At 42.6% G+C, this 17,532-nt stretch overlaps 1 protein-coding gene across 1 annotated transcript in view; it reads left to right on the top strand.

Annotated features, from left to right (window-relative positions):
- The first annotated feature begins 5,113 nt into the window (after positions 1-5,113).
- Positions 5,114-17,532, top strand: part of LOC132835855 (pecanex-like protein 1) — a 276,852-nt gene continuing 264,433 nt past the window's right edge. The window contains exon 1 of the mRNA XM_060854954.1: positions 5,114-5,323. Within this exon, the coding sequence (XP_060710937.1) occupies positions 5,171-5,323 (153 nt within the window). The 5' untranslated portion in view covers positions 5,114-5,170. The remainder of the gene's footprint in view (positions 5,324-17,532) is intronic.

Here is a 17,532-nt window from a genome sequence, read left to right as displayed (position 1 = left end):
CTCAAAATATACATCAGTCACTACATGTATCAAACATAGTTTTCCTTTAAACATACTTTACTTTGTCTATTTCTGTCCAGCCCAATTGAGCAGAATGGTCAGGAGCAAAACCTCTTACACATTTTTTGAAATAAGTCTTCGATACATTTATGGCTGGTTTTTGCAGACGTTAGAAGGGACGCAGTGTCAATTGGATGCAAGTAAGGTGTGAGTAGCCCATGATAAGGTGTTCATTCAGTGGAGGGGGTGAAGAAGGAATGGGTGTCAGTGTAAGAACAATTGCCTCAAACTCTTGTTTACTTATCAGTCACCAGTGTCACACAATGAGGCCTGAAAATACTCTTGTTTACAGAATGCTACGGGGGGGAAAAAAACATGTCTGTGTGGTTCAGTCCAATTAACGCTGCTTTCCCCAGTGCCCTATTATTTCATTCCAAATGTTGACAAGGAGTCTTCCATTAACTTAGTGTTTTTCATGATTCCAGGACATCCCAAAATACACTACAACCAGTATCCAATCACTGTTGTAATGTAGAAAATTTGCACAAAGCAAGTTCCTATAAGCGGGCCAGATCATGATCTAATCGTGTTACTCTGCTGCTCAAGGTCCAAGTCCTAGCCAGCTCCATGCTCTCATTTGAAATAGTGTCAGGAGAAATTTTACATTCACCTGAGTCGGCAGACAGATTGAGATCAAGGCAGAATATCTGAATTTTCTATTGCTATCCTCCCATCCTTTAGGCATAAAAGAAAGTGTTCCACTGGCAGTAAACAGATCTCAAGATTAGAATTCCACACATAACACATGCTGGGTTTCCTTTGATGTGAAATACCGATTTTATTGACAGTTTTCAAAACCCAGGAGCCAGACTAAACAAGAGAGATGAGTTGACAGACTGATTGGGAAACAGGATGGTAAGAATGCTTCAAGCTGTTTGTTTCATTCCACCTCACATTGCTTTGTGCACCAGGCTACTTCTATAATACAGACCTTTAGGTTGGTCCTACTACCGTCAACCTTTGATGTGTCTCCGAGTCCTTCATGAACCACCGTCTTCTCAAATATCATTCCTTCTTTTCACTGATATGTAACTGTAATTGGATTCCTTAATTGCCACAAATACACTTGTGATGTAGTGACTTGTTTTATACATCAGCAGTATATATCAATAATTAAGTTGAAAATGTTGTATTTCCATAGTCTGAAATTTTAGCTAAACCACCCAAATACAAATAAGTTCTGCTTTAAGCAGCTGGAGTTCTTATCAACGACAGTTTCAAAACCATTGCATAGTTTAGCAAATTTGGGAACTATATGAATGTTTTTAGGGAGGAAGGATCTTAAAGAAGAATTGGGTGGAAGGGACTGAATTGGTATATTAGAGATAAAGAGACTTACATTATTGATGGTCTTGAAAGTGATAATTGGAACACACAAGAATCCAGAGCAAGTGACTGGAGAAGGCTGTAAAGGTGGGAAGGATTTGATTATAAATGAGAGTTTTCAGTTGGAGGCATAGTGGACCAGAAGTTGATGCAACTAAGCAAGGGGTAGAACGATTTAAAAATAACAATTGTTGATTGGAAATAAGAACCAGTTAAATTTAGTTCCATTGCATGTTCTTCACAATGCTTCGTCAGCACAAACAAGTGTGATTTAGAATAGGTTGTAGGAGCACCACCATATTAAAAAATGGGCAATACGTGTCATTTTAAATTATTGGACAGTTTACACACACACGTATTATGTCCGCTGTAAAGACTTCATTTTTTATTTTTCTATTTTTTTTATTGTGGACTAAAATGGGAAATATTTTAAAAACAAAATGCTGGTGAAGAATTGCTGAACTTTGTAAAAGCTAGTAACCTGACACTTGAGTATTGTTTACATAACTCTGGTTCAAGCAAAGTGGACGGTTTGCAGATGAGCTAGTGTCAAGGAGTTGTTGCTGGCTGAATCTTCATTATACACAAGTGGCTGATTTAATCTGTGGATTAACAATTAGCTAAAGGCCTTCTGCTTGCTAGCAACTATGTGATCGGTTCTCAAGAAGCTGAACAGTTTGGGGCTGTGATTGAAATTGGGAGAAGCCATTAGATGGCTGCAAGCACAAAAGCTTTCTCTGTATAAATAAAACACAAACTTCATTTCTTGTTTTTTTGTGTTAACTTTTCCTTCAATAGTTGTTATAAGTGGTGACTTTTAATAAGTCAGAGACATGTTACAGGTATGAACCAGTTACCCTGTGCCTCCTGTAAAATAACTAAAAACATCGAGAAGGAAGATTGAGAAGCAACACTGATTATTATAAGAATCATTGCAAAAAACCCTGTGAGCAGTGACCACTGAACTGCCTTCCCTGCTTTCCCTCTGACCATAACACCACAGACTTTTTTGTCTACCTGTACTTGGGTGCAGAGGGGGAATTTATAAAGGGACTGGAGTTTTAACTAATAGAGTTATATGCTGTTGGCTCTGTTGTTTTCCTTTGTTAAAGTCTGTTTATTTGTAATAGTAATTATTCTTAAGTACAGAAATCTGATCTATGCTTTCTGTTAACCTGTATATGACATGCATATATAGACCAGGTGGGTTCATGACATGCATGAGTACACTTTAATACAAATGCGCTGCACTTGTGCAGGCTCATTTTATTTGTATATACAACACTTGGGTAGCATGCACACCAGCTTTATTCAGTGTGGTGAGACCATCCACCATCTTGCCTACACCAGTTGATTCCTGTCATTGATATTCACACATCAGTCCATCTGCAGTTTTTGAACATCCAGGGTGAAGTACAGGTGTGCGTCACTCATGGGAAAACACGAAGATAAAGGGGGAGCAGAAATGTTTTCACTGGGTGCCATTTACATGCCCTACATTGGCTTTTGCAGCAACTCACACTTGGTTAGCCACAGAACCAAGACTTAAGTGACACCATGGGCTTGTGGATCATGTAGAATGGTTCAATCCTCTAGTTAAACTAAATCTTGATAAGGACAGATCGTACAATGAGTGGAATCAATTTCATTATGGGAACAAGTTCGACTTAAACAGTCTTGTCAACGCGACTTCTCTGCATCCTTCTGTCTCCAATTTGGACCTGTTCTCACAGCTCCAGCTGGCACGTCCCCTGACTGGAAAAGATGTGTTTTGGTTAGCAATGCTCAGCTTTACATTTCCTTGCGGTGTGAAGTTCTCCTTAATCACTGCTTTTCACTGCTAGACTTGTTCAGTCCTGCTGAAGGGCTTATGCCCGAAACGTCGAATTTCCTATTCTTTGGATGCTGCCTAACCTGCTGTGCTTTAACCAGCAACACATTTTCAGTCTGTAAAATTGTCTGCCTGCTGCACAAATTCTAATACAACTGCCTACTGCCCTCTCATGGGGGCACTGTGATGGCGCAGCTTCCCAGACATTTGTACATTACGACATACTTTCTCCACCACAGTAACCATGACAAAACAAACATAAACTGATAATTAAACCTCAGGATTAATACTGTGGTTGCAACAGATAACACTTTTCACTGGGGATAGTATGTGTTTTTTTTTAAAGCAAGTTCCTGTACATCAATAATTAAGGTTGTAAAGCCTTGGATAGAAAGGTTTAGTTTAGGATTGATTATAGGACCAAGAGTGGTGAGAATGGTGCTACAGGATCAGTCCTAGATTGACACAGGGTAATAAAGGAGTGGGAGTAATTGACAGATGCAGGGATTGGTATTCAACTGAGACATGGCTAAGTGATTAGCACACAAAAGTGGAATTTGTTTGGAATTGGTACAGAACTATAGAGAAAGAGCAGAACAATGGAATTTGGCTGGGGTTGATCCAGATAACAGTGTTATAAGAAATGGTGCAGCATTAGTATCCCAAACTTTAAAGAAGAAATCTGGATTCAAGCCCCATCTGCTCCAGAGATGCATCACGTGTTTGAAAAGGTTGATTAAAAATACACTTCTGAAAAAGTACCAGAGCAGTGGGATGATATTGGGATTGGGGTAGAGCTGTTTTTTGGGGGTTGAGATAAATAGCTGTTAGTGGTATCAGTTTTGGATTGAGACAGAAGAGGATGGGACTATGGAATTCATTGAGTGGGGGATGCCCTCCTTTGGGGAGATCTTTCAGTATGGTGGCCCTCTGACAAGGATGGGAAGGTCACTCCAGTGGATGTGGGGTTGGAGCTTGTCTCTCGGAGGGGGGGTATGAGGATGTTGGGAGGCCACCCTAGTAGATGTGGGGTTACTGGGCTGCCTCTGCTCCTTGGATGCTGCCTGAACCACTGTGCTTTTCCAGCACCACTAAGCCAGAATCATTCTATGTCTGTCAGTGGGTGTAGGGATGTTATCAGGCCACAGTGGAGAAGGTGGGGAGAGGCTTCTGGATGGGGACAGGGATGTTATTGCGGGGCGGGGGGGTGTGGAAGGCCTCTGGGTGGAGGTGGGTCAGGGGTGATGGGGGAAGGTCTCAGTGGGGGCAGGGATGTTGGGGGGGGGGAAGGCTCTCTGTGGGGACGGGACGGGGATGATGGGGAAGGTCTCTTGGGGGCGGGACGGGGATGATGGGGGCAAGGTCTCTGGGTGGGAGCAGGGATGTTGTTGCGGGGTGGGGGGGGAGAAGGCCTCTGGGTGGAGGTGGGTCAGGGGTGATGGGGGAAGGTCTCAGTGGGGGCAGGGATGTTGGGGGGGGGGGGGGAAGGCTCTATGTGGGGACCGGACGGGGATGATGGGGAAGGTCTCTTGGTGGGAGCAGGTCAGGGATGTTGGGGGCAAGGTCTCTGGGTAGGAGCAGGGATGATGGGGGGAGGGCCTCTAGGTGGGAGCAGGGATATTAGGGAATGCCTCTGGGTGGGGGGTGACCTTTCGGCTCACAGCCTCATCCCTGATGAAGGATGCTGCCAGAGCCGTCGATTCTCCTGCTCCTCGGATGCTGCCTGGCCTGCTGTGCTTTCCCAGCACAACTCTCTTGACTCTGATCTGCAGTACTCACTTTCGCCATGTTAGGGGGAGGGGGAGGGGGCGGGGGCGTGGCTGCGCAATGACCTGGAATAACCCCGCCCCTCCGCAGCCGAGAGGATGACGGGAAGGACGAAGTGCGCATGAACAGCATGGCGGCCGGTTAACGGATGCTGCAGCCGGGTCGGGGCTAACGGCTGTGTCCGCTATGGGCTGGCATCTAGTCAGCCTCCTCCGGCGAGGGGCATGGGCAGTGCTAACGGGCGGTTGCTACCTAGAACCCCAACAGAGCGGCTTCTCCAATGCCTTTCACCTGTATCTGTGGATAACACTCCTCGGAGCTCCGTTTGTGCTGCATCTGGTGAGTTAGTGACTGAGGAGGCGAGGCATAGGGCGAAGCAATGGTGCAGAGGAGAGACTACCTGCCAGGGGACGGGCCACAGTGGGGTGTGGGGGGGATCGTGAGTGCTGATGTAGAGGGTGTAGGTCCAGAGGTGAGGCAGGGTTACATCTGGATGTGGTCAATATTTGATCGAAGTGGGTTTGGTATATGGAGGTCACCTATCGGGGATGGTGGATAGGGTATGTTAGGGTGTTCAGCCTCTCTATCGTGTTGTGTTATTCAATGCCTATCTCGTGGAGGTTATCATTTATATGTAAAGCAGAATACGAAAGAGTGGAAGTTATCCTATAGTTGTTATTATTACCAATGCAACATTCCACTTCCGTAGACAGTGGCTTGCATGGAGATGGACAACTAACTTGAGAATCAAAACATAGATTGCTGGAAAACCTCAGCACGTCTGGCAGCATCTGTGGAGAGAAAGCAGAGTTAATGTTTTGGGTCAAGGTAGATTAGATTACTTAGATTAGATTATTTACAGTGTGAAAACAGGCCCTTCGGCCCAACAAATCCACACTGACCCACTAAAGTGCAACCCACCCATACCCCTACGTTTACCCCTTACCTAACACCACGGGCAATTTAGCATGGCCAATTCACCTGGCCCGCACATCTTTGGACTGTGGGAGGAAACCGGAGCACCCGGAGGAAACCCACGCAGACACAGGGAGAACGTGCAAACTCCACACAGTCAGTCGCCTGAGGTACTCTTCCTCAGAAACCATAACTTGAGCATCTCCCGATGTGACTCCTGAGCTTCACTCTAAAACTGTTTCTGCAACATTTACTCCAGAGGAAGACCATGGACTGAAGATGTAAGAAGTTTTTAAAGCATGGATCATGGCCCTTTGGTGTATTGTCTGTGCTGACCTTCAAATATTCGTCTGTTCTAATTCCATTTCCAATACTTGGCTTGTAGCATTGTAAGTTTACTTATATTAATCTCCATAATTCTAAATGTCTTGAAGTTTTTTTGCCTCTCCCAGACTGTTAGGCAGGGATTTCAGATAGCTACGACCACCTGGGTAACAGCATTTTCTTCAAACCTCTCTAAATGTTCTCTTTTCCCTAAAACAGTGTCCCCTGGTTATTGGCTCCTTTACTATGGGGAAATATTTCTCCCTATCTACCCAATTTAAGGCCATCAGAACTTTGTACATCTTAATCAGATTCACCATAGCCTTCTCTGCTCTAAGAAAAACAACGCCAGTCTATCTAATCTTTCTTCATCGCTCCAGCCCTTGCAATATATGGTGAATCTCTTCTGCACCATCTCTCGTGCAATCGCGTTCATCCTATTGTCGGATTATCAGAACTGTGCACAATACTCCAGCTGTAGTCTAATTAATGTTATATTACAGTTTCCTTGCTTTTGTATTTAGTGCCTTGACTAAAATGTACAAGTATTCCATGTGCCTTAACTACATTATTTACCCATTCTGCGACCTTCAATGATCATGGATGTGCATACTGAGGTACCTTTTGAGCCTCTTTACTTCCTAAGATTGTACAATTCAATATGTACTCTGCTTTTATACTCCTCCCAAAGTCCATTACCTCACTTCTTTCAGAAATAAATTGTTTGTCACTTATGATTATACTATGGATTTAAGAAGTGTATTTTGACCATTTTTATTAGTAAAGATTGAGACAGATTCTGAGCAGTCTGCTCAAAGCCAATAAACAGCTTGTGAGGCTTTGGGTTTTTAAAAAAAAATTGGAACAATAGAAGCAGCTTGAATGGCTGGGATCAACCTTCCGCAGAACCAAGATTGTAAGTTTTAGCTTTCTACAGTTGCTGGTGTCATGAAGCTGGATTTTGAAACTCTTAATTTTCTCTCTCTGTTGCAGCTAAAAGCTGGGGTCTCTTCCAGCTATATGAGAATTGCATGTGAAACAATCTATTTTACTGAATTTGCCTTTGTCAAGGTTGTATTTATGGGATATTGCTATATTGAAATAGTTAATTAGTAGTTAATATATATTATTATTTTGTTAAACGTTTCAGTAGTTATGGTTAAGCCAATTCTTTTGTTTTTATTTTGTCTGTATTTTAACTGTAGTGTAAAGTGTTTCCATTAAAGCTGAATCGTTTGACCAATCAAATTGCATCTGAAACAAGAAAATGTTAGAGTCTAGGATATCTTAATATATTTTGAGGTGGTTTGGTCTTGTCCATAACGCACTATTCATACTAACTGACCAACCCGTCTATATCATCCTGTAGGCGAAGGCTTTCCTCTTCAATATTTACTACGTCATCAATTTTGTGTCATCTATGAACTTATTGATCATGCCTCCTTCTTTCATGCCTATATTATTAATGTACACAACAAACAGGAAGAGACCCAACACTGAACTGTGGTACATCACTGAACAGGACTCAGTCACAATAATACCGTCAACAATCACCTTCTGCTTCTTGTCACTAAGCTAATTTTGGATCCAGTTTGTCAAATTGCCTTGGATTCCATGATCTCTCAGCTCCTTAGGCTGCCTGCCATGCGAGACCTTGTCAATAACCTTAAAGTCCAAACTAAGCTGTCAACTGCACTACCCCATTCTACAGATGCCATTCTTCTTGAATAATGTTACCACATTTTAATGTCCTCCAGTCCTCTGGTATTTTTCCTGTGGCCAGAGAGGATTGGAAAATTAATGTGAGGGCCCCTGCAAATTCCTCCCTTGACTCCCATAGCAACCTGAGATACAGCTCATGGAGGCCTAGGAATTTATCCACTTTCAAGTCAGTTAATACCTCCTCTGTCAAATTCTAATTCATCAAGATCAAAGCACAGAAAAAAACCTTTCAACTCGTTGCATCTGCACCAGTCTAAAACAACTGCCGAACTATTCTAATCCGATTTTCCAGTCCCTCTCCCTGATTTCTAGACTACCTTGTCCTTCTCTGCAGTGAATACAGATGGAAAGTACTTCTTTATAACCTTGTTTTGTTTTTCAGTTCCAGTACATGTTGTCACTTTGGTCCCCAAATGGGCCCTACTCACTGGTTATTCTCTTGCCCCTAAATGACCTCTAAAACATCTTTGAATTTTTGTTAAATTTACCTTCCAGTGTTTTTCATTTCCCCCTCTTCATTGTCTTAATTTTTTTAAACAGACCCCTGCACTTTCTATACTTCTCTATGGCATCCACTATATTGAGCCTTCTGCTTGTTATTTCCTGTTGAATTCCGTACATCTCTTGTCATTCAGGTTCTCCAGTTGATCCATCTTTACAAGAACATAATGGCCTGATGCTCTCACTTTTATCGTTTTAGATGTCTCCCACTGCTCTTTCTCAATCAACTTTAGCTAGGCCCTGTCTTATTAAAATTTGTTTTCCCCAATTCAGAACTTTTATTTCTGGTGTATCTTTGTCTTTATCTGTTATTACTTTAAATTTTACTTTAATTATGGTCACATTCACTGGCCTCTGTTTTCTCTGGCCTTCTGAGCCAGCTGAGTTTTTAGTTCTGCGCTCCTTTCCAATACTCTTTCAAACAGTCAGCATATGAGAGCAACATAGAGAAAATTATAGCAAAGACTATCAGTGCCAGTTTGAGGCTACAGCAGATCTCAGGATTCTGCTGCTGCCTCTTCATAGCTGGCTTTACCCATCACGTTGTCACAGAAAGAGATCATGTTGATCAGCTTTAACAGGCAGTTTTCTTCTACAGCACAACAGTCCTCCACTGCTCACATGGTTGAATGCCTTGGTGAGATTGATGAAGGGATTATGTAGTGATCTCCTTTGTCATGGCACTTCTCTTGGAGTTACTGGCATAAAACATCGTGTCAACTGTAAATCTCCCAGTTCTGAAAACTTTCTTGGTTTGGGTAGATGCGTTCAACCAGGATCTGCAGTTTGACAGAGGCAACACGAGAATATATTTCCCGTTGAGAATGTAAATAGGGTATAAGCAGACAGGGGAAGAGTTAAGTTCTGAGTTTTGTGAAATGAGGTTCAACTGTGCAACTGACTCAGATCAGATAAGAACTTACAGTTAACAATGGGGTGCTGGAGGTAAGGGTAATGGGTTAACAAGGTGGAAAAGCATTCATTATGTAGAGCCATTTAATAAGATGAGGTAATATTCCGTAGGTAACATCAGTTGACAAGGTGAAAAGTATTCATTATGTGAAGTCAATTATTCATTGTGTAACAGCAGATTGCTTCATCTTTACTATTGATACTTGCTAATTGTAACGGTCACCCAATCAATATGTATATTGCCTTATCTGTATGTTCCTTCCTGTAAAATGACTATATAGTTCATTGCAAAACTGCTGTTCCAGAGAAGACAGTGAGCTCATGTCTTCTCCCTCCAGGTCCTGAAATAAAGATGAAGGAGGTAAAACTACGCTGTCTTTGAGTGTTTTGCTTTGACTGGGGGGGAGGGGGGTGGGAACAGGATGACAATACTACATAGTCAGCAGGATCCAAACAGACAGTTATGATCGGACGGTTCAGCGGCCGCCAGAACATTGGTGTCTCAAGACGGACGGGCTCACAAGGTAAAATTTTAAACCTTGGTCCCTCTCAATATTCCCGTCGGTCGGAAACAGTCCTCTCGCTCAATCACACTCTATTCTACAGATTCCTCGAATGATAATTAGTTCTGTTGAGAGAGACAGTTTTGCAAGCACGCTGGCAGGCGAAGGTTCGAGTCCTCTGTGCTGCATTAGGGAGAAGGGGGTGTGATTGAGGTTCGAGTCCTCTGTGAGATACTGGGTTTTGAGTCCCCTGGGGTGGGTTTGGGTTGAGGTTCGACTCCTCTGCGTGGTACTGGGGTTTAAATCCCCTGGGGTGTGATTGAGCTTTGAGTCCTCTGCGCAATAATGGGGTAGAATCCCCTGGGGTTGGTTTGATTGAGGTTCGAGACCTCTACCTGCCAGCATGCTTGCAAAACTGTTGATATTTATCTGAGAAGATAATATCATTAGCTTTGAATGAAAAAATCATTGAGAATGCTGTTCAAGAGTGTCGTGTCAGTGTTGATCAGACCCAGTTGGTGCCAATGTCCTGATCTTAGATAACTTCAGGACATCTTGTGGCATTTTCTATCTGGAAGAAGATGCCAGTTTCACAACGCTTGTGGTATCAGAAAAGCTTCAGTAGTCTGTGTCCATTCCCAGGCCATGATGTCCAAGGCAGGAGGGCATGACCTCATACTCTTGCATTGAAATCCCCCCAGGAGATAAAGATATGTTGCTGAAAGCAGTGTTAAGTTCCTCATAAAAATGGTCTTTCACCTTTGTAGTGGAACTCCTACAATGGAACGCAGATATTTGTGGATTTGAAATGTGGTTGGGGAGACCATTCTTGAACTATTTGGTGCTGTCTTATCAAGAGTAGATGTGCCTTGCAGAAAAGTCAATACCTTGCTCACATGTTTTCCTGAAATCTTGTCAGATGAGCATGCAATAATTCTGTCACAATGATACACTTACGAACCTGGTCTTCTGTAGCGAAACTATATAATTGTTCAAGGAGAAAGTGAGGACTGCAGATGCTGGAGATCAGAGCTGGAAATGTGTCACTGGAAAAGCGCAGCAGGTCAGGCAGCATCAAAGAGCAGGAGAATCGACGTTTCGGGCATGAGCTCTTCTTCAGGAATGAGTATTGGGACATTGGGTCCCTTCCACCATGAGAGACCATCTGGATCACCAAATCTGTGTGCTACAGGATCTCTTGCAACTACTCTTTCCTGTGCCATGTATATAATTGTTCAGCCTATCAAATTCAATGTAGGTTGTGGCTGTCTTGAATGCGTTACCAAACAGCTGTAAGTCATCTGTAAATTTTGCATGCAAGACCTTGATTGTCCAGCTTACCAAAAGAAGAGGTGGTGGCTTCCAACTTTCTTATTTGCTTGCCTGGGTGGGTGGATTGCATCCACTTGTTGAGCAGAGACTGTAATCTCCAAACATCCAATGAAACTAATGTACTGTGGAAGATTCTTTACTAATTAGGGTTACTTCATTTGATGTGAGCTATGCCTGAGTATTGGGACATTGGGTCCCTTCCACCATGAGAGACCATCTGGATCACCAATTCTGTGTGCCACAGGATCTCTTGCAACTACTGCTTCCTGTGCCATGTTAATGCTATGCACTGAGACTTGAGTGTTCTCTCCAGGCTGGAAGCATAGACAAAATTTATGAAGATTCTGGGCTCCATCCATTAGGATCCCTCTCTTTACCTCCCCAGTTGAATCCAAAGATTTGAATGCAAATTACTACATTTGGCAGCTGTTTGGTTGCAAGGGTTGTCAGAAAAATATCATTTAAACAGTAGTCTGCGTTGAAGATCCATTTCAGGCTTTTTTGTCAGAGTGCATTCCCATACTCTCCCAAGATGTCCACAAAGCAGTGGAGCTATTTGCTTATACGTCAGAGTTTGGTTCATGAGGGTCATGACATTTCACACCCCATACATCTGCATACCACATGTCTGGGGGTTAAACCACTTCTGACAGCTATACAAAAGAGCATTGAAATTTGAAGCAGAGTAGGCCATTGTGACCTTCAAGTTTTATTGACTGTTCAATAAGATTGTAATTGATCTGATTGTAATGTTAACTCCACTTTCTTGCCTGCATCTCATAACCCTTGAGTTCATTGTTGGTTGAAAATCTAAAAATTTTGAAGTTCCAGTTAAACCACAGCTTGAAGTACTGTGAATAATTCTGATCACACTTTAAAAAGGATATATTGACCCTGGATGGGGTGCCAAATAGATTTAACTGGACCTCAAGGGGTAATCTATGAGGAAGCACAATACCAACCAAGACTGTATCCCTTGCCGTTGTAAATTTAATGGATTATTTGATTGATATTTCAAGATATTAAAGTATGGGTAATAAAGGAAAGCCTATTTCCATTGTTTGAGAAATCTGGTTAGGGGCATAGTAAAACAAAAAATTAGAGCTAGATCTTTCAGAAAGGAATTTAGGAAACATTTCTAAATGCAAATAGTGGTAGAAATTTAAAATTCCTCCCCACGTATGACAATTAATGTTAGACTAATTGTAAATTTCAAATCTGAAATTGATGTTGTCGTGCAAAAATATGAAGGCATGTGTCAAAGGCATGTATACGTAGTTAAGTAGCAGATCAGCTTGATGCTCTAATGTATCATAATTCCGTCAAGCCTCCTTGACTGCAGATCCTCTAGCATCCAAAAAGTCTTTATTAAGTTTGACATTATTAATTGAGCTAATGAGTACTGGTTTTTGTAAGGTTTTTTGGTTTTCCTTAGCCACCATGGGCTGTTCACAGTCTGATGTTTGGTTTGAGTCTCAGGTGAGCTTCCTATATCATATCCACACTGTCGCTAATTTTGTCTGTTTCCACTTCTGAATTATACCCAATTCTGCCCCGTGTCAGTTTATCTGTTGCTGAATTTCTCATCCATGCCTTTGTTACCTCCAGTCTTGATTACTCCACTTACTCATGGTGAACCATCTTCTGCAAACTTGATATCATTCAGGACTCTTATCGGTTGGTTTTGAAGTAACTCCCATGAGGTCCCATTGTTAAGTTCTTTTTCCTGAGGTTCTTACACACTTGATGCAACTGCAAATGACAACTTTTGTGAACAAGCAACCAACTTTATTAAGCACAGTACAGTGCAAGCTTTGGAGAAACCCTAAACACACTTCGCATGCTTGTGAATCATGCCCCAGGTGACTCTGAACAAAGGAAACAGTCTTTTCTTTACATCACAATTGGTAATGCCCACAAGACAACCTCCAGCCATCCCCTCATAGTCCCATGCCACTCATGATACAATGCAGTGACCACCCCATCTCCAGAAACAATGTGATGCAAATCATCCCTTAATGGTCAAATCTGTTGCAAATCATTTTTTTTGTAATTATAGGGGAGTAGTCAAATTCCAACTGTAATGTTCTTATTGATTTCTGGATGAAAATGTAAATCATCCCTGAATGGCAAGGAAATGGCCATGTAAACCTCTTACATTCCACATATAAGACAAAGACACACCACCTTACCTTACGGTGGTCAGTGGTTAGCACTGCTGTCTCTCAGCACCTGGGTCCCATGTTCGACTCCAGCCTCTGGAGACTGTCTGTGTGGAGTTTGCACATTCTCCCCATGTCTGCGTGGGTTTCCTCTGGGTGCTCCAGTTTCCTCCCACTGTCCAAAGGTGTGCAGGGTCAGGTGAATTGGTCATGGAAAATTGCCCGTAGTGTTTGGAGCATTAGTCAGAGGGCAATGGATCTGGGTGGGTTACTCTTCGAAGGGTCAGTGTGGACTGGTTGGGCCGAAGGGCCTGTTTCCACACTGTAGGGAATCTAACCTAATTTTACCCCCAGGGCATTCAATTTCTTGCAGGTCAGCAGAGCAAATGAACTCATTAATATCTCACCATTTATCCATCTCTCTTTTGCTTGCTGATCTATATTAGCTCACAGTCAAGCAAAGCCTCAATTTTACAATTCTCATTGTTATCCCAAATCCATTCCCAACTTTTCCCCAAACTTCACGCGTGAAGATGTCCAATCAGGTTACTGCCTCTGCAGTGGGACTGAAATTGTTCTCATTAAAGTCACCTATGACATTTCATATGTTTGTGACAAACTTTCCCACCTGATCTATCTTGCCTTTGACCTGGTTGACCACACCATTATACTCAGTGCTTCTGCGCTGTCATCCAATTTGGTGGGGTTGTTTTCACCTTCTTCCATTATTGATCTCCTCATAGCCAGAGTATCACTTACTTTAGCTTCACTTCCAGTTCCACAGCATTACGTCTGGTGCCCCCCCCAATGATGTTCTGTTTTTTTTCAATCTACATTCTGTCCTTGGACTCCATCATCTAAAATCATAGCATTAGTTTTTCAATGTGTATTGACAACATCTAGTTGAACCTCACCAGCACTCCTTCATTGTTGGGGCGAAAGCAGTCAAATTAGTGTACCCCCATGGACATGGTTCTTGATTCTGAATTCTCACTCAAACTAGGGTAATTTTAATATATATTATTTCAGCCTTCATTAATTTACCAAATAGTGTGAAAATGTTATTCCTGTTGTGTGGGTCCAGAGGCCAGCATTTGTTGCCCATTCTGATTGACCCCGAGAAGGTGGTGAGCCATATTCTTGAACTGCTTTAGTACAGGTAGACAATCCTTTATCAGAAATGCTCGGGACCAGCTGTTTTTTGGAATTCAGAATTTTTTGAATTTCAGAGTAAGTGACAGTTTAATGGTGACATTTTAAAAATCTTACTGGAGGAGCAGGCTTCTAAGTAAAAACAGGCCTTGAGAGAGGATCCAGGCCAGCTAGTGCTGGGCCATGCACCCCCCGCCGCCCAGTCACATTTAAGTGGGTGTCAACTTAGGTTAACTGTTTGCACGCCAAACAAGTTTATTAATGAGAAAAAACACTTCACCAAAAAACCATTGGATTTCGGAGCATTTTGGATGTTCGGATAAAGGATCATTTATCTATACATCTAATGCAGGTATCCTCTGTAAAAAAAGGCAGTTTTGGATGGCAATATAGTTCCAATTTGGGTTACCATTTGGCTTAGAGGGGAACTTGCAGGTGGTAGTGTTCCCTTGGATCTTCTGCTGTTACTCGAAATAGTAGAGGTTGCATGTTTGGAAGGTGGGGTTGAATAAAGCTTAGTGAGTTGCTGCAGTACATCTTGTAGCTTACATACACTGCTGCTACCTTGCATCAGTGGTGGAGGGAGTGAATGATGAAGGTGATGGATTGGTAGCTGATCAAAATAATTACTTTATCAAAAATGTTGTTGAGTTCCTTGGGTGATGTTGCAGCTGCAGTCTTTTGGGCAAGTGAACAGTATTGTTACTTTCTGACATGGATCGTGTAAATGACGAACAAGTTTGGGGAATCAGGAATTAAGTTATCTGCCATGAAATTGCCAGCCTCTAATCTATTTTTGTACTCATTAAACCCTGCTTTAGAACTGTCACTGGACCTGAAATGTTAAGTCTGCTTTCTCCACAGATGCTGCCAGACCTGCTGAGTTTTTCCAGCAATTTTTTTTTATTTCCTGCATGCACAGTTATTTGGGATTTTTTTGAGCACTGTTTTGCTACCTGGAAAGATTTCTCAGTTACTGAAGTAGCAATCAAATCTGTCTCTTATCTGCCACCTGCTCATTTCATATCATGGCTCATCATGGCACAGCTAAGGAGGGCTAAGCTCTGTACCTTCAATGCCCTAATTCTTGCTGCACAGACATTTAGACACAGCTGATAAAGCTAAATGTCTATTTAGAAATATCGTAACATTTACAGTAGTGTCATTTGTGCCATCTGTGTGCTCTCCAGCTCATCTTTCCTAACCCATGATGAAATGAAGCGAAAGAGCCTGCTGTGCAGTGGACACCATTGGCTTTGTGGTTTTGGTCAGGTGACTCAATTAGCATTTGTGTTTAACATGTCCTTTCCAGAGGCAGTTCCCTCATCACCTTGAACTCTCACAGAAGTAAGGTGCAGATTGGGTGGAAGTAGATGGTTTGGCCTGTTCTGACTTTTCCTGAAGGGAAACTTCTGGAGTGCCCTGTCTCTGGTTCCATTACGCTGGATGTCCACCAACGCCATGTCTCGTTGTGAGGACCAGGCACCTGAGGTCAGCTTAATGTCCCTCGTCCCTCTGTTACTATACCTTTGGTGTTGAGCATGTGTGGAGTGCAGGTCCATGCACATATGAGATCCTTGGACCTGCAAGCTACAACCAGTCAATGAGGCAGCAGGGTGCCATGTTATAGTTCTGTAGTCTCTTTGTCATGTTGTCCAGTACACGCAGAAAGGCACCAATAAGAGGTACCTTATTGGTTGGTTGATGGATGGAATCATCCCCCAACACTTAATCCAAGCTCACATAATTGGTTGCTTATTACGTCCCTGTGGTACCTCTCAGATCCTATTTTCACCAGATCATATCACTGACTTTTCCTGGATATCTGGTGAATGAATCCTGCATAATCCAAGATGGAGGACAGGAGCAATTTCTGGCTGTAACAGCTGCTCCTTTTTTTTTTGAGGTATTTTTGGGGTTGGAGGTGATTTCTTCAAATTCCAGGAGCAGCAATTACTGTTTTATATGCTGTTGCATTGTTTTGGAATTTTGGGGGGGAAAAAGTCAAAACAACAGCAGTTTTTAAAGGGAGAAGATCAGACAAAGGAAGCACATGGTGAGGTCAGTGCAGGAGAGATAGAGAAAGAAAGAAACAGATGCCACAGTGAACCTGCACAGTTACTGTCTTTGCTGTTTGAATTCATGTATCGCTGGACATCGGAGTGCGTCTCAGAAAATTAACAAACAGTGAAATTCACAACTGATCTCGGAGGAACTGTTTGGGCGAAGTCACAGCACAGAAACAGATTAGTAAATTATTTTAAGTGTGGCCTAGAGAAAGTCTGTAGTAATGAGTGGAGTGGGTTCTTCCTTGATTATATTTTTTGAGATATGTCTCTTGATTAAACTTAAAATATAAACCAAACCTAGTAACTTAACCAGGGGCAATGTTTTGTAGAGGAATAAGACAGTATTATTTTCTGGATCTGCAGAGATGTACAGCATGGAAACAGACCCTTTGGTACAACCCGTCCATGCTGACCAGATATACGAACCCATTCTAGTCCCACCTGCCAGCACCTGGCCCATATCCCTCCAAACCCTCCCTATTCATATCCCCATCCAAATGCCTCTTAAATGTTGCAATTGTACCAGCCTCCACCACATCCTCTGGCAACTCATTCCATACTCGTACCACCCTCTGCGTGAAAAAGTTGCCCCTGAGGTCTCTCTCATACCTTTCCCCTCTCGCCCTAAATCTATGTCCTCCAGTTCTGGACTCCCGACCCCAGGGAAAAGACTTTGTCTATTTATCCTATCCATGCCCCTCATAATTTTGTAAACCTCTGTAAGGTCACCCCTCAGCCTCCAACGCTCCAGGGAAAACAGCCCCAGCCTGTTCAGCCTCTCCCTGTAGCTCAGATTCACCAACCCTGGCAACATCCTTGTAAATCTTTTCTGAACCCTTTCAAGTTTCACAACATCTTTCTGATAGGAAGGAGACCAGAATTGCACGCAGTATTCCAACATTGGCCTAACCAATGTCCTGTACAGCCGCAACATGACCTCCCAACTCCTGTACTCA

This window comes from Hemiscyllium ocellatum, chromosome 3 (assembly GCF_020745735.1).
Source record: "Hemiscyllium ocellatum isolate sHemOce1 chromosome 3, sHemOce1.pat.X.cur, whole genome shotgun sequence".
Taxonomy (NCBI): domain Eukaryota; kingdom Metazoa; phylum Chordata; class Chondrichthyes; order Orectolobiformes; family Hemiscylliidae; genus Hemiscyllium; species Hemiscyllium ocellatum.
The sequence above is the reverse complement of the archived record's forward strand: the minus strand, read 5'-3'. Positions and strand labels throughout refer to the sequence as shown.